General features: G+C 55.7%; 1 protein-coding gene across 2 annotated transcripts; it reads right to left on the minus strand.

Annotated features, from left to right (window-relative positions):
• Positions 1-428: 428 nt before the first annotated feature.
• shisa7b (shisa family member 7) lies at positions 429-11,102 on the minus strand. 2 transcript variants are annotated; one of them, XM_062558533.1, is made up of 8 exons: positions 9,746-11,102; positions 8,778-9,020; positions 8,546-8,662; positions 8,295-8,422; positions 5,396-5,464; positions 3,392-3,598; positions 1,165-1,537; positions 429-1,046 (listed from the first exon to the last, which is right to left on the minus strand). In XM_062558533.1, the coding sequence occupies exons 1-8, from the start codon at positions 10,123-10,125 to the stop codon at positions 602-604; spliced, it is 1,962 nt and encodes a 653-aa protein (XP_062414517.1). In that variant the 5' UTR covers positions 10,126-11,102; the 3' UTR covers positions 429-601. The 2 variants fall into 2 exon arrangements, with proteins under 2 accessions (XP_062414517.1, XP_062414518.1); XM_062558534.1 differs by lacking the exon at positions 5,396-5,464.
• Between the last annotated feature and the right edge of the window lie 1,641 nt (positions 11,103-12,743).

Raw genomic sequence — 12,743 nt, forward strand, 5'->3', positions numbered from 1 at the left:
TGTTTTAAACTAACTATACACAACGTTAGACAGGGCTCATCATCGTCATCATCGTCAGGTCAGTTTCATACAAAAGCAACTCGTTTGGTTTTAAATACTTTTTTTTTTTTTCTTTCAGAAATACAAAGACGGACCCGTTGTGTCGGAGGTGCCGAGGCCTCTGGAGGACAGCGCAGTTCAACCAAAGCACTATTTTGATGGGTTTCCATTCGATAAAAGTCACAGCGAAAACCCGGCGGCCTTCAAACCCGCTTCCAGATGTTGTTTTTTTTGCTTTTTTTAAGTGGACATTTCTGTCTTCCCTTTTTCAAAGAATGGCTGAATATTCTCTTTTTCAACACAGGAGGAAATCAGTTGGCTTTACTCACGATGGACTAATGTCGTCATCCACCACTCTTTATTGTGTGAAGGGGAGTGTGTGGGGGGGGGGGGGGGGGGGAGGAGGGGGGAGGCAGACGGAACTTAAAGCTCCTCTGTTCTTCTCTTCCTGTTCTTCCCTCCACTTCATCTTCCCGCTAAAAGCCTCTTCGAGGTCCTTCACGGCCCTCACCTCCCCGCTCTTCATCTTCCTCTTCCTCTCTCTTCTCCCTCCCCCGTCCTCTTACACCGTCACCTCGTTCTTACTCCCAGTCCGCAGTCCCTGCACTCCTCCGCCCCCGGGGATGAAGTGCAGCTGTTCGATGGTGTTCTGCCGCTTGCTGGCGAAAGCCATCCGTCGAGCTCCGCCTCCTCCGCCGTGCCCCCCCGCCCCGTGGGGGTCCCAGCCGCCGTGCGCGCCCACGCCGGAGCCGCGCTCGCGCTCGTGGTCGTGGCCCGGCGTCGGGTGGGAGTTCATCTTGATCATGTGGTGGCGCTCCATCGACGGGGTGACGCAGATGTTGGACTGCGACTGGGCCTTCTGGTGGTGGCTGAGGCGGCCCATGGTGGGCACCATCCCGCCCCCCCCCACTCCTCTGTCGCCTCGGTCCCCCCCGCCTGCGGCCATCAGGCCCATCATCATCCGGTCCTCCAGGCGGTCTGGGGACACCAGCAGCCTCTCGTGGGACCTGGAAGCAGACACCTGCTCATTGATGGAGGTGGAGAAGCTCTGACTGTGGGTGTGTAATTACCTCTGAATATGTACCTTTATGCTAATGAGCAAACAGCGCGTCATTATTGGCTCACCTGCGCAGCGAGGGCGGGTTCCCCCCCCTGCCGCTGCCCGTCATGGCTTTGTAGTACTGGTGCTGCTGGTTCTTGGACAGGCGGGACAGCGTGCCCCCCTCCCCCAGCAGCTGGTCCTGGGAGCGGACGCGGCGCGGCGGCCGGTCGAAGGAGGAGCTGGCGTGCTGCGTCTGGGGGGGCAGCGGGTAGGGGTTGGGGGTGGAGGGGATGTGGAGGCGGGGCCGGGAGCCGTGGAGGGGCAGCGTGCCCCGGGAGCCCAGCGTGTAGTCGCCCCCCCACGGCAGGTAGTGCTGCGAGGAGTGGAAGGAGGGCGGCGCGTTGTTGGGGCGGCGCTTGGAGCTGTAGTAGTTGGAGTACTCGTCCAGCTCTTTCTCTGGTTCAGCACAAGAGAAGAACATGATTATTATTGATTCTTATCCTTTACTTCATTACATAACGGCCTGTAAGTCAAAGCCTTCATGCGAGGAGGCGGGGCTTCACTAACAGTGAGATTCACTGGTGCCTCGTCCACTTTGCTCCTCAGAGCAGGAGACCTTTACCCAGCAGCCTTCTGTTTACTCCTTTGTCGCTTCCGCTTCACCTCTGAAGATAATCTCCGTCTGTTTACCCCCCACCCCCACCTTTTAAGGTGAAGCTATCTGACGGAGGAGAAAGAAGCCCTTCAGGTCTCAGACACACATTTCATACGTATGTGTGTTTTTAGGGGCTTTAACGGTGATAAAATCATCGGATGCGAAGGAGGTGACGTCTTTGAGGGGTTTTGATCGGTTCCGGAACAAACTGAGCTGAGCAGATTAGGTTTAATCACACGCCCCCCCCCCCCCCGTCGTCGTCAGATGTATGTCATGTAATGGGACATCATTAATGGCCTCTAGAGGAGAAGCACATCATATTGTTCTATTGTTCATATTCACTCTGCACATCACCACCGCATGCTGTTATTTTTATTATCGTCATAGTTTTGTGGAGTAAAGAGAGCACTACAGGCTTCTGGTGGACTGTTGACCCCCCCCCCCCCTCCACCTGATGGCGGTGCAGAGGAAGACGGGAAGATGAAAAACAGATAAAGGTGCAACGTGCAGCGACTCAGCAGCGGGTCCCGGAGGAGGAGGAAGAGGAGGAGCAGAGCCTCCTCCTCTTCCTCCTCCTCGTGAAGTCGGTGATTGAAACCGTGACGTCCATAAAATAACGCTGTGAAGAGGAAGCAGGAAGGTTCTCTCTCTCTCGGTGTGTTTTCTCCTTTGATTGAATGGAATCAACCACACACCCCCCCCCCCCCCGTAGTAACCATCCATCACTCAGCCTGCAGTGGCGACTCCCTCCCCCCTGCAGCCCGTATCAGGGCGAGCGAGGTAACACCAGGGAGGGAGAGAGGCGGCCAGGCGCTGCCTCTCAAACCTTTTTGAAGGAAGCCGGTCCCCTGCAGACCCGGCAGCCAACGCCCCCCCCCCCCCCCCCCCCCCCCTCATCCTCACCCACCCCCCCATCTCCACATCTCCCTCTGGTCCTTTCCTCCTCTCATCTCTTATCTTCGTGGATATCTTGTGTTTCTCCTTCTTTCCTCCTCTCCCTGATCCTTTGTATTCTGGTCAGCTCCTTTTCTCCACATTAGTATTCTCCCACATTCCTCCTCTCACTCGACATGAAGGAGAAAGATGGGGACAAAGAGATGGAGGTAGAGACTCCTTCCCTTTCATGCCTTCCTCCTCCTTTTTCTCCTTCATAATTCTCTGGTTCTGCTTCAATCCCCCCGTTATTTCCCCATTTTACCTTCCTGTGCAACACTTTACACACGAGAGGATTTTTATTTATTATTTTTTTGGGGTGGGGGGGTGCTGAGTCACATGTCTGCTGCTGTAATGGATGACCACAAAAAAATAGACCAATACCTGAAAGGAGAGACTCGTAGTTTAGTCTGCTTCAGGTAGAGCAGTTGCATTATGGGAAGTGTAGGATCCAGCAGCACGTGGAGATCCACGCAAACATAAACATTCAAATCCTCACAGGAGTTTTTCTTAAAACTATGATTACGTCACCTCCTCAAAGCTCTGAAACTACAATCCACTTTCATGCTTCACGTTACGGAGGGATCTTCTAAATGAAGAGGTGACGGAGGGAAACGATCTGAACGAGCCAACTCCACCCGGCATGCTGCACCACCCGAAAGCCTCCTTGTGGTCCTGATCAATCAATCGATCAAGCCCCCCCCCTCCCCCCCGGCTCTCACCCAGCCTCTTCAGCGAGCTGTAGCGGTTGATCTCCGGCTTCACGGCGGTCTCGTAGGACGGGGGCAGCTGGGCGAGGTTGTGGAAGGAGTGGGAGAAGGACGGGTGGCTGCTGTTGTGTCTCATCCCTCCGCCGCCTTTACCGCTACCTGCGAGTAGGGGGGGGCCGGAGGAGAGCTGGGAGGTGTTGTTCATACGGGCCCCTCGCTCTGGAAGGAGGAGAAAAAGAATGGGGGATGATGGAGGAAAAACACAACAAGGGGGGAAAAGAGAGAAGGGGGGTGATAAGAGATGAGGATGGGGGGGGGGGGGGAGGAAATAAAGAGGCAAAGGAAGCAAAGAGAAGGAGACACAAGCTAGTTAATGATCAGTAAATACAGGAAGTGTCTCCGATCTCCATGGCGACCGTCTATAAATACTACGGTGTGCTGATGATCTGAGGCTCCATATGAAAACAACATGTAAAAACATAGAGATACACTGACAGCATCGAGGGGGGGGGCGCTACAGACACACATTCACATGGATGCAAAGTACAAAAGCAGCAGATCGATACACATATTCGTCTGATGTACGATCGGCAGCAGGGGGGGGTCGTGGGGGGGTATGTGTGTACATACATACATGTATATAACATGTAGCAGTTAGATCACGCAAGAACATTCACGTTTCCAAACAGAGTTCAGGGACATGCAGGTTCCCTCCCCCCGACCCCCCCACATTTAAAGAGACTCAATGGCTTCCCCCGAGTAAAATCTTAGATCCACCATCCTCCTCCACAGAGGGGGGGGGCACACCACACAGTTTAAATAAAGCAGCAGTGAAAAGATGGGTTCGCTGGTGTCTCCGGCGGTCAGAACAGAATCGAGGGGGGGGGGGGGGGGGGGATCTAGTTGAGATTACTGCTGCACTCGCACTGGTCATTCACCAGTAATGGGCAATAATGGCCGATGATGTCTCTGTTAAAGCGCCACCCAGGGAGCACACACACACAGACTGGTGGGGGGGTGAGGGGGGGGGGTAAAAGCAATGCCAGCGGTGAGATCACGGTTTATAAAGCACAAGGAAGAAAGTAAAAGCACAATATTGAGGCTTTCTTTTTGTCGCGTCATGGTAATAGATGTGTTCACTTATTCCTCCAAACACCCACGACGCTGCTGGAGAACTTCTGCTCCAACTTCTGGTCAAAAAAGGGGAAGAAGCAGCAGACTTTGAGTCAGAGGCCGAAGGTCTGCTCTGGCGTCCACGTTACCTAACGCAGGGACGCCATCGGCGAGTCGGGCCCGGGCGGCGAGCTGGGAGTGGGAGGGCGAGTGAGTGAGCAGCACTTCATTGCTTCTGTTATGAAAGGAGGATTCATCTTCTTTCTTACAGCACATGAAGAGCAGCTTGAACTGACCTTCTTTGTTTAAATCCGTGCTCCTTTATTGTGTAATCCGTCCCCCGGGGGACACATGGAGGTGTAATGGTTCGGAATAATTGGCACCGAAACTACTTAAAAACCATGCTTCCCTTCACATTCCGGAAGCTCTCTGCAGTCCTCTGCTGCAGCCACGTTGGAGGCCTCAAACGGATGATTTCTACTTATTTTAACAACAACAACAACAACAACAACAGAAAACACTCGCGCTAGCATTGCTTTCTTGTTTTCTCCGCGCGCAGCCTGGAAAAACAGACTCGCGGCGACCTCGCTGGAGCCGGGAGCCTCTGTGATGTGTGGCGGCACATCACTGCTCCCCCCGGGGGGGGGGGGGGGGGGGAGGAAGAGGCGGAGGCAGGCCGGTGGGGGGGGGGGGGGTGGTGTTTGGTGGGTGGTGCGTTAAGCGCAGGCAGGCCAAGCGGCGTCACGCACCGCACTCTTGCGAAAGCCCGCGAGCGCGGCTTCTCCAGGAGTGCGGGGAGGCGGGCCGTCACCATGACAACAAGAACAGACAGACAGCGCGGCGCACAGCGGGGCCGAGGTTTCCCGCCGCCTCGCGCCTCGTGCTGATGACCACGAGGCTTACCGATGGTGGCCGAGTGTTTGGGGCTGGAGGCAGAGGCCTGCTGGGTAAAAGGACGCGGCAAGGTCCCCGCTGCAAAGAGAGCACAGCCGAAAAACTCAAGGACAGCGGCTCCAGAGGCCCACGGCACGGGGTCCAGTAAGCACATGCGTCAACAGAGAGGGACAGAGGGGGGGCAGAGGGACAGAGGGGGGGGCAGAGAGACAGGGGGGGGCAGAGCAGGACAGAGAGGGACAGAGAGGGACAGAGAGGAGCAGAGAGGGACAGAGGGGGACAGAGAGGGACAGAGGGGGACAGAGCAGGGCAGAGAGGGACAGGTGGGGGCAGAGAGGGACAGAGCAGGACAGAGAGGGACAGAGAGGGACAGAGGGGGACAGAGCAGGACAGAGGGGGACAGAGAGGGGCAGAGGGGGGCAGAGCAGGACAGAGAGGGACAGAGAGGGGCAGAGAGGGACAGAGGGGGACAGAGAGGGACAGAGGGGGACAGAGCAGGGCAGAGAGGGACAGGTGGGGGCAGAGAGGGACAGAGCAGGACAGAGAGGGACAGAGAGGGACAGAGGGGGACAGAGCAGGACAGAGGGGGACAGAGAGGGGCAGAGGGGGGCAGAGCAGGGCAGAGAGGGACAGGTGGGGGCAGAGAGGGACAGAGGGGGACAGAGCAGGGCAGAGAGGGACAGAGGGGGACAGAGCAGGACAGAGGGGGACAGAGAGGGACAGAGGGGGACAGAGCAGGGCAGAGAGGGACAGAGGGGGACAGAGCAGGACAGAGGGGGACAGAGAGGGGCAGAGGGGGACAGAGCAGGGCAGAGAGGGACAGGTGGGGGCAGAGAGGGACAGAGGGGGACAGAGCAGGGCAGAGAGGGACAGAGGGGGACAGAGCAGGACAGAGGGGGACAGAGCAGGGCAGAGAGGGACAGAGGGGGACAGAGCAGGACAGAGGGGGGCAGAGCAGGACAGAGAGGGACAGAGAGGGACAGAGAGGGGCAGAGGGGGACAGAGAGGGACAGAGGGGGACAGAGCAGGGCAGAGAGGGACAGGTGGGGGCAGAGAGGGACAGAGCAGGACAGAGAGGGACAGAGAGGGACAGAGGGGGACAGAGCAGGACAGAGGGGGACAGAGAGGGGCAGAGAGGGACAGAGGGGGACAGAGAGGGACAGAGGGGGACAGAGCAGGGCAGAGAGGGACAGGTGGGGGCAGAGAGGGACAGAGCAGGACAGAGAGGGACAGAGAGGGACAGAGGGGGACAGAGCAGGACAGAGGGGGACAGAGAGGGGCAGAGGGGGGCAGAGCAGGACAGAGAGGGACAGAGAGGGGCAGAGGGGGACAGAGCAGGGCAGAGAGGGACAGGTGGGGGCAGAGAGGGACAGAGGGGGACAGAGCAGGGCAGAGAGGGACAGAGGGGGACAGAGCAGGACAGAGGGGGACAGAGAGGGACAGAGGGGGACAGAGCAGGGCAGAGAGGGACAGAGGGGGACAGAGCAGGACAGAGGGGGGCAGAGCAGGACAGAGAGGGACAGAGAGGGACAGAGAGGGGCAGAGGGGGACAGAGCAGGGCAGAGAGGGACAGGTGGGGGCAGAGAGGGACAGAGGGGGACAGAGCAGGGCAGAGAGGGACAGAGGGGGACAGAGCAGGACAGAGGGGGACAGAGAGGGACAGAGGGGGACAGAGCAGGGCAGAGAGGGACAGGTGGGGGCAGAGAGGGACAGGTGGGCCAGAGAGGGACAGAGGGGGACAGAGCAGGGCAGAGAGGGACAGAGGGGGACAGAGCAGGACAGAGGGGGACAGAGAGGGGCAGAGCAGGACAGAGAGGGACAAAGAGGGACAGAGGGGGACAAAGCAGGGCAGAGAGGGACAGGTGGGGGCAGAGAGGGACAGAGGGGGACAAAGCAGGGCAGAGAGGGACAGGTGGGGGCAGAGAGGGACAGAGGGGGACAGAGAGGGACAGAGAGGGACAGAGGGGGACAGAGCAGGGCAGAGAGGGACAGAGGGGGACAGAGCAGGACAGAGGGGGACAGAGAGGGACAGAGGGGGACAGAGCAGGGCAGAGAGGGACAGGTGGGGGCAGAGAGGGACAGGTGGGCCAGAGAGGGACAGAGGGGGACAGAGCAGGGCAGAGAGGGACAGAGGGGGACAGAGCAGGACAGAGGGGGACAGAGAGGGGCAGAGCAGGACAGAGAGGGACAAAGAGGGACAGAGGGGGACAAAGCAGGGCAGAGAGGGACAGGTGGGGGCAGAGAGGGACAGAGGGGGACAAAGCAGGGCAGAGAGGGACAGGTGGGGGCAGAGAGGGACAGAGGGGGACAGAGAGGGACAGAGAGGGACAGAGGGGGACAGAGCAGGGCAGAGAGGGACAGAGAGGGTTGGGCTGTCCCTCCAAGAGTCAGCTTTTTTTCACACATGTCTTCATTTTACATTTAAGTGGGATTTATTTTCGGCCTTAAAGTTCTTCTACGCTAAATCCTGGAGAGACAGAGAGCAGAGGGGGGGACAGCAGACTGAGACCGCGTGAGACCAGCACTCGGTTCTGTTGCGTCACAACCCACATGAAGCAGACGGAGTGAGAGGCCTGGGGTGAGTTAGGAGAAAAAAGACACTTGTACCCCAACTTGTCACAGAATGTAACAATTGCAATATTGCATTCATCACAATTCTTCTAGTGGTTCATTTTTTCCATAACTGAATAACTTTACTTTCATTAATCATGCAAAAACAAATCAACCAGATGTTCTCTTGTGCAGAAACAGAACCCATTGAGCATTATTGATCCTGATGTCATGAGTTCTGAGTTGGCCCTGATGGTAAAGCGGTATCGGGCCTTCCTTTAAGAAGCAGCGTCTCGTTAGTCCTGTTAGTCCCCCCTCCCCCCCACCGTGATGTGTTTTTAGCGGGCGAGCGGCTTACTGCGGTTGTCTTTGCTCTGCAGGGCGGGGGGGTAGTGGTTCTTGGCGGTGCCCGTCAGCAGGGCGCTGTTATTCCTCTCGCACTGCTGCACCGGGCTCGACTGATGCCGCAAGATGTCCACCAGCGACCTGGGGGGGGGGACACCAGTCAAAATGTGAACTCTTCCTGCATTAAACCACTGTGTCAAACAGACATGTTCCTGCTTCACCAGTGTCACGGCTCTCATGTGACTGAATAGTTACAAATGTCACCTGGGCATGTTGATGTCCCGGTTGCGCGGCCGACGCGCCACCTTGCTGAAGGCGATCCGGACGCCAACGGCAACCACCAGCGTGAAGGAGATCACGCCTCCGATCACATAAGCCGTGCTGCAGGAGGAAGGGGAGCAACACCCATTTAATCGCTTTGTTATTTCAATGCTATGAGAGAGTATCCTAAACAGCTTAAGATCCCATTTCATGATCAAACCCTTTATTCACCGACCTGCTGTTCTGCTGCTCCAGCAACAACAAGCCGGGGTCGGGCTTGTTGCCCTCGATCACGCTGACGGGGGTCAGCGGATCCGCCCACACGGGGGAGATGTAGTTGTTGCAGGACTCCTGGTCCAGCCGGCTCCTCTGGTGCTCGCAGCAGAAGCGGTAGTGGCACGTGCCGCAGCAGTAGATGAAGCTGCCCTTGGAGCAGTTGAAGGTGGTGTCGAAGTGGCCCATCACGTCGTAGTAACCCCTGTGTGGGAGGGGCAGAGGGGGTTGTTAACAAGGAGGCTCAGTCATCAAATAATGGCCACTTGGCGCTGTGTGTAGTTCATCTTCATATCAAAGCTTCAGAGAAGGTTGGAAACGTTATTTTTCTTCTACATCTTTGCTCACATCACTGCGGTTTTCTCCAACCGGAGGAGTGCGGCGTGAAGAGGTCGAGAAAATAAAGGGAAACGCTAACGGCCCTCGTTAACTATGATGTAACCCGCGAGACGGAAACGACTTCAAAAGAGACATCGAGTGTAACTGAAGCTCAGCCGCTGTGTGGCACTTTCAAATGTGGCTCAGCTTCTCCCCAACATGCTGATGGCTGTGGGTTGTGTGTGTGCGAGTGTGTGTGTGTGTGTGTGTGTGAGCACGGCTCGCCAGCGCCACAGATTCAGAGCTGATTGCACGTTGCCTAGCAACAGCCAGACGCCTCTCAGTGCAGAAATATAAGCTCCGTTGAGATGGAGATCAGAGGGAGAGAATCATGATGCGCCTCGTTGTTTTATGGCTTCCAGCGTGATGGAGGTGCAGCCTCGGCTCCCATCATGCACCACTCCTACGGTCGCTCTGTTCCCCGCTCACACAGGCTCTGCTTTGTTAATCCCATTGTGATTAAAATCACATTTTTATAATCTTTCAATATTCAAAACAAACACGATGTGTGACACCACACACACACACTAAACACACGTCAGGGGGTCACACCTGCACACGTCCACGTCCACCAGCTGTCTGGGAGGCGGAGCCACCTGGGCCGCACCCAGCGGCGGCTTCAGGGCGTCGGCTGTCATGTTCCTCGGCAACATGGTCTGAGGGAGGGGCTTGGGGGGCAGCTCGGCCATCGGCGGCGGGCTGTCGTCGGCGCCGCCCTCCACCTCGGCTGCTTTGAGCGGCGCTTTGGGCGGCGGCTTGAAACCCGTCAAGAGGAACAAGGCGGTGCTCCTTTTACCGGCCGCAGCGGGGCCGCCGCCGCCATCGGCGCGGCGCCGCAGCGTGGCGACGGTTACCGCGGAGACGGCGAGGCAGGAGGAGAGCAGGAGGACGAGGGACGAGCAGAACATCCCTCTTGGCTTGAAAGGTTTCATTGTTTGTGTTCAAGTTCTTTTTGGAGCCGTGAAAAGAAAGTCCGGTGAGCAGCTTCTAATCCAAGATGGCGGCCTGGTGACTTATAAAAAGGTATGAAAAGTCGCCCGTCGCCGCTGGAGCAGCTCCTGTAAACATGGAGGCCTCTCGGAGGTGTTTCAGGTGCTTTGGTGAAATGGCCCGTTCTCTTTTACACCTTCTGTAAACAAGATGAGGAAAGTGTAAAGTGGCTTCAGGCGCCGGTGTCACAGACAGCGATGGAGCGTGTGATCTGTAAACATTTAGCGTTGCATGTAAACTTGATTCGTTCCCGGTTGGATGAGCTCTACTTCCTTCACACGCTCTGAGTGGAACAGTGCAGCTTTCAGGCGTCTCGCCTTTGTTCAGCCGGTCCGACTTTGGCACGAGCTGTGATTCATGTGTTCATCTTACACCGCGCTCACAGTTTGCGTCCCCTCGGGGGGGGGGGGGGGGGGGGTTGTCAGAAGAGAATCGGTGAAAATCAACGTGCTTGAAAACGTAAATTTAGAAGTTTGCAAACTGGAAGAAGAAGAAGTCAATAATACGAAGGCATTGAGTGATCAGAAGCAGGGGGACCCGGGACACGTGAGTTCGATGCCCTTGTGCGAGGTTCTCTGCTCTGAACTCAGCTTGGCCCAACAGAAGAGCACGAAGGAGGGCTTGGGCCCGGTTCTAGCAGGGCAGCGAGGTTCTGCCCACAGAACAGACATGAAAATGTCCGGATTCATCCGTCAACGCAGAGGAGAGCGCAGCGGGGGAGGGGCGGCGTGGGGGGGTCACCCGACGAGCTTTGAGTTAAGACGCTGGAGTCTAACGGGGGTTAGGGCTCTGCTGCTCATTGGCTCCCTGAGGATGGGGGGGGGGGACGCAGCTCAGTTCCTTTGAATGGAGAGGCGGCGTTCAGCCTGGAAGAAGCAGACTAACTAAGGCGTTAAATGGGGCTTTAATGGGGCTCATGAAGCGAAGGCGGAGAGAAGGACAGCAAAGTGTTTATGGGGGGGGTAGGGGTTCCTTCTTCTCTTGACACAGTCGGTTTGGCCGCTGGTTTTTGGTGTCTCTTAGAACGTAGAAAAAAGGCTAAGAAGTCGCAGCTTCTCGTTGCCGACGGCAACACAGGAAGTAGACGCTCGGCGAGGAGCTGGGGAGGCCGCCTGAAGCCTCCAGCGTCGAGGGGGGGGGCTCCTGTTGACTTGTCTGCCGGTTCCCGCGCTGAAAGACAAGAACACAACATTCAGAAGGTTGACCTCCACTGTGTAATTACACACTTCTCTACCTGAAAATTGCCACAGAGGGAAACTGTGTTTGACTACATTACCCAGAAGCCCCACGCTGTGATGTCATTAAACATCACAGCTGCTCTGGGAGGTTTTTTATTCCACAGAAAACCGAACAAGTGTACTTCCTGTGTCCAGAAGCACGCGCACACGCACACACACACACACACACACACTCACACACACACACACACACACACACCACCAGAATTTAAGGACATTTGTACATGATAGTGAGGTGTGCTTTTATATGAATGCTTTGACCCGCAGGAGCTTTACGAACAGCTTCTTTAATGCTGGAAATGTACACACACACACACACACGTATGTATAATTAAATATTTATATAAACATCAGCTGACAGACTACAGAGATGGTAGCAGCCGTGATGTGACTTGATAAAAAGAGAGCTGGAGATACGACAGCTGCCACGGACTCATCTGACGGGAGCACAGAGGAAAAGGAGACCACATAGTGTGTGTGTGTGTGTGTGTGTGTGTCCTCTGTTAACGAGGCCTGCCGTGTCAGAGTGCTCATCTCATAACCGAATGCAAACCTGAAACCCTGTAAATCTCATCTCTTGTTGAAACAGTTTTCATCCTGATGGAGAAATGTTTCTTTATTCTGCTGAGCATATTGCTGCCATTGTATGTGTGTGTTTGAGTCAAAACATTCCTCACACGATGCTTCCTGTCAGATAGGAAATAGTAAGGAAATCTTACTAAATGCCATGTATTTGGACTTCATTCTGTTAACTGATCATTTATGGAACAGCTCATTAAAAAAATGAAGTAACTGACGGGTTCATCGATGATGAAGATAAAAACACTTGCAGTCCTACAAGTGTGTGAGATGGATTCATTTGAACACATAATGTTAAAATGTGTACAGTCGATACAGGAGAATGATTATTAATTAGTGGTCCACACACCAGCATCTACTCACAGCACCTTCCCCCAAAAGAGCTTCCCATTCTCGATATGCCAGTGTGCCATGGCACTGCATCCCGACCTGGGCCGTGACCTCTGCCCAGCGAAGGTCGCCGCTCTGCCCCACACAGTGATGCATGCGGCCGCGCAATCAAACGGTTTGAAAATAACAATCCATTAATGCAGCCTAGTTTTTGGTGGACAATGGGAAGCGACGAGTACTGCGGGGGGAGGGGGGGGGGGGGAGGTCTTCCATTAACTCCCATCACAGCCACCATGCAATGTCCTAACGATTCATTTCAGCCAGAGTTGATTCAGAGGTTGAGTTCAACTAAAAGTATTAAAGCCTTCAAAGAGGGGGGGCCGGGGGTGGATGCCTCACACTTTAAAAACACT

The sequence above is a fragment of the Pungitius pungitius genome, chromosome 17 (assembly GCF_949316345.1).
Source record: "Pungitius pungitius chromosome 17, fPunPun2.1, whole genome shotgun sequence".
In the NCBI taxonomy this organism is placed as follows: domain Eukaryota; kingdom Metazoa; phylum Chordata; class Actinopteri; order Perciformes; family Gasterosteidae; genus Pungitius; species Pungitius pungitius.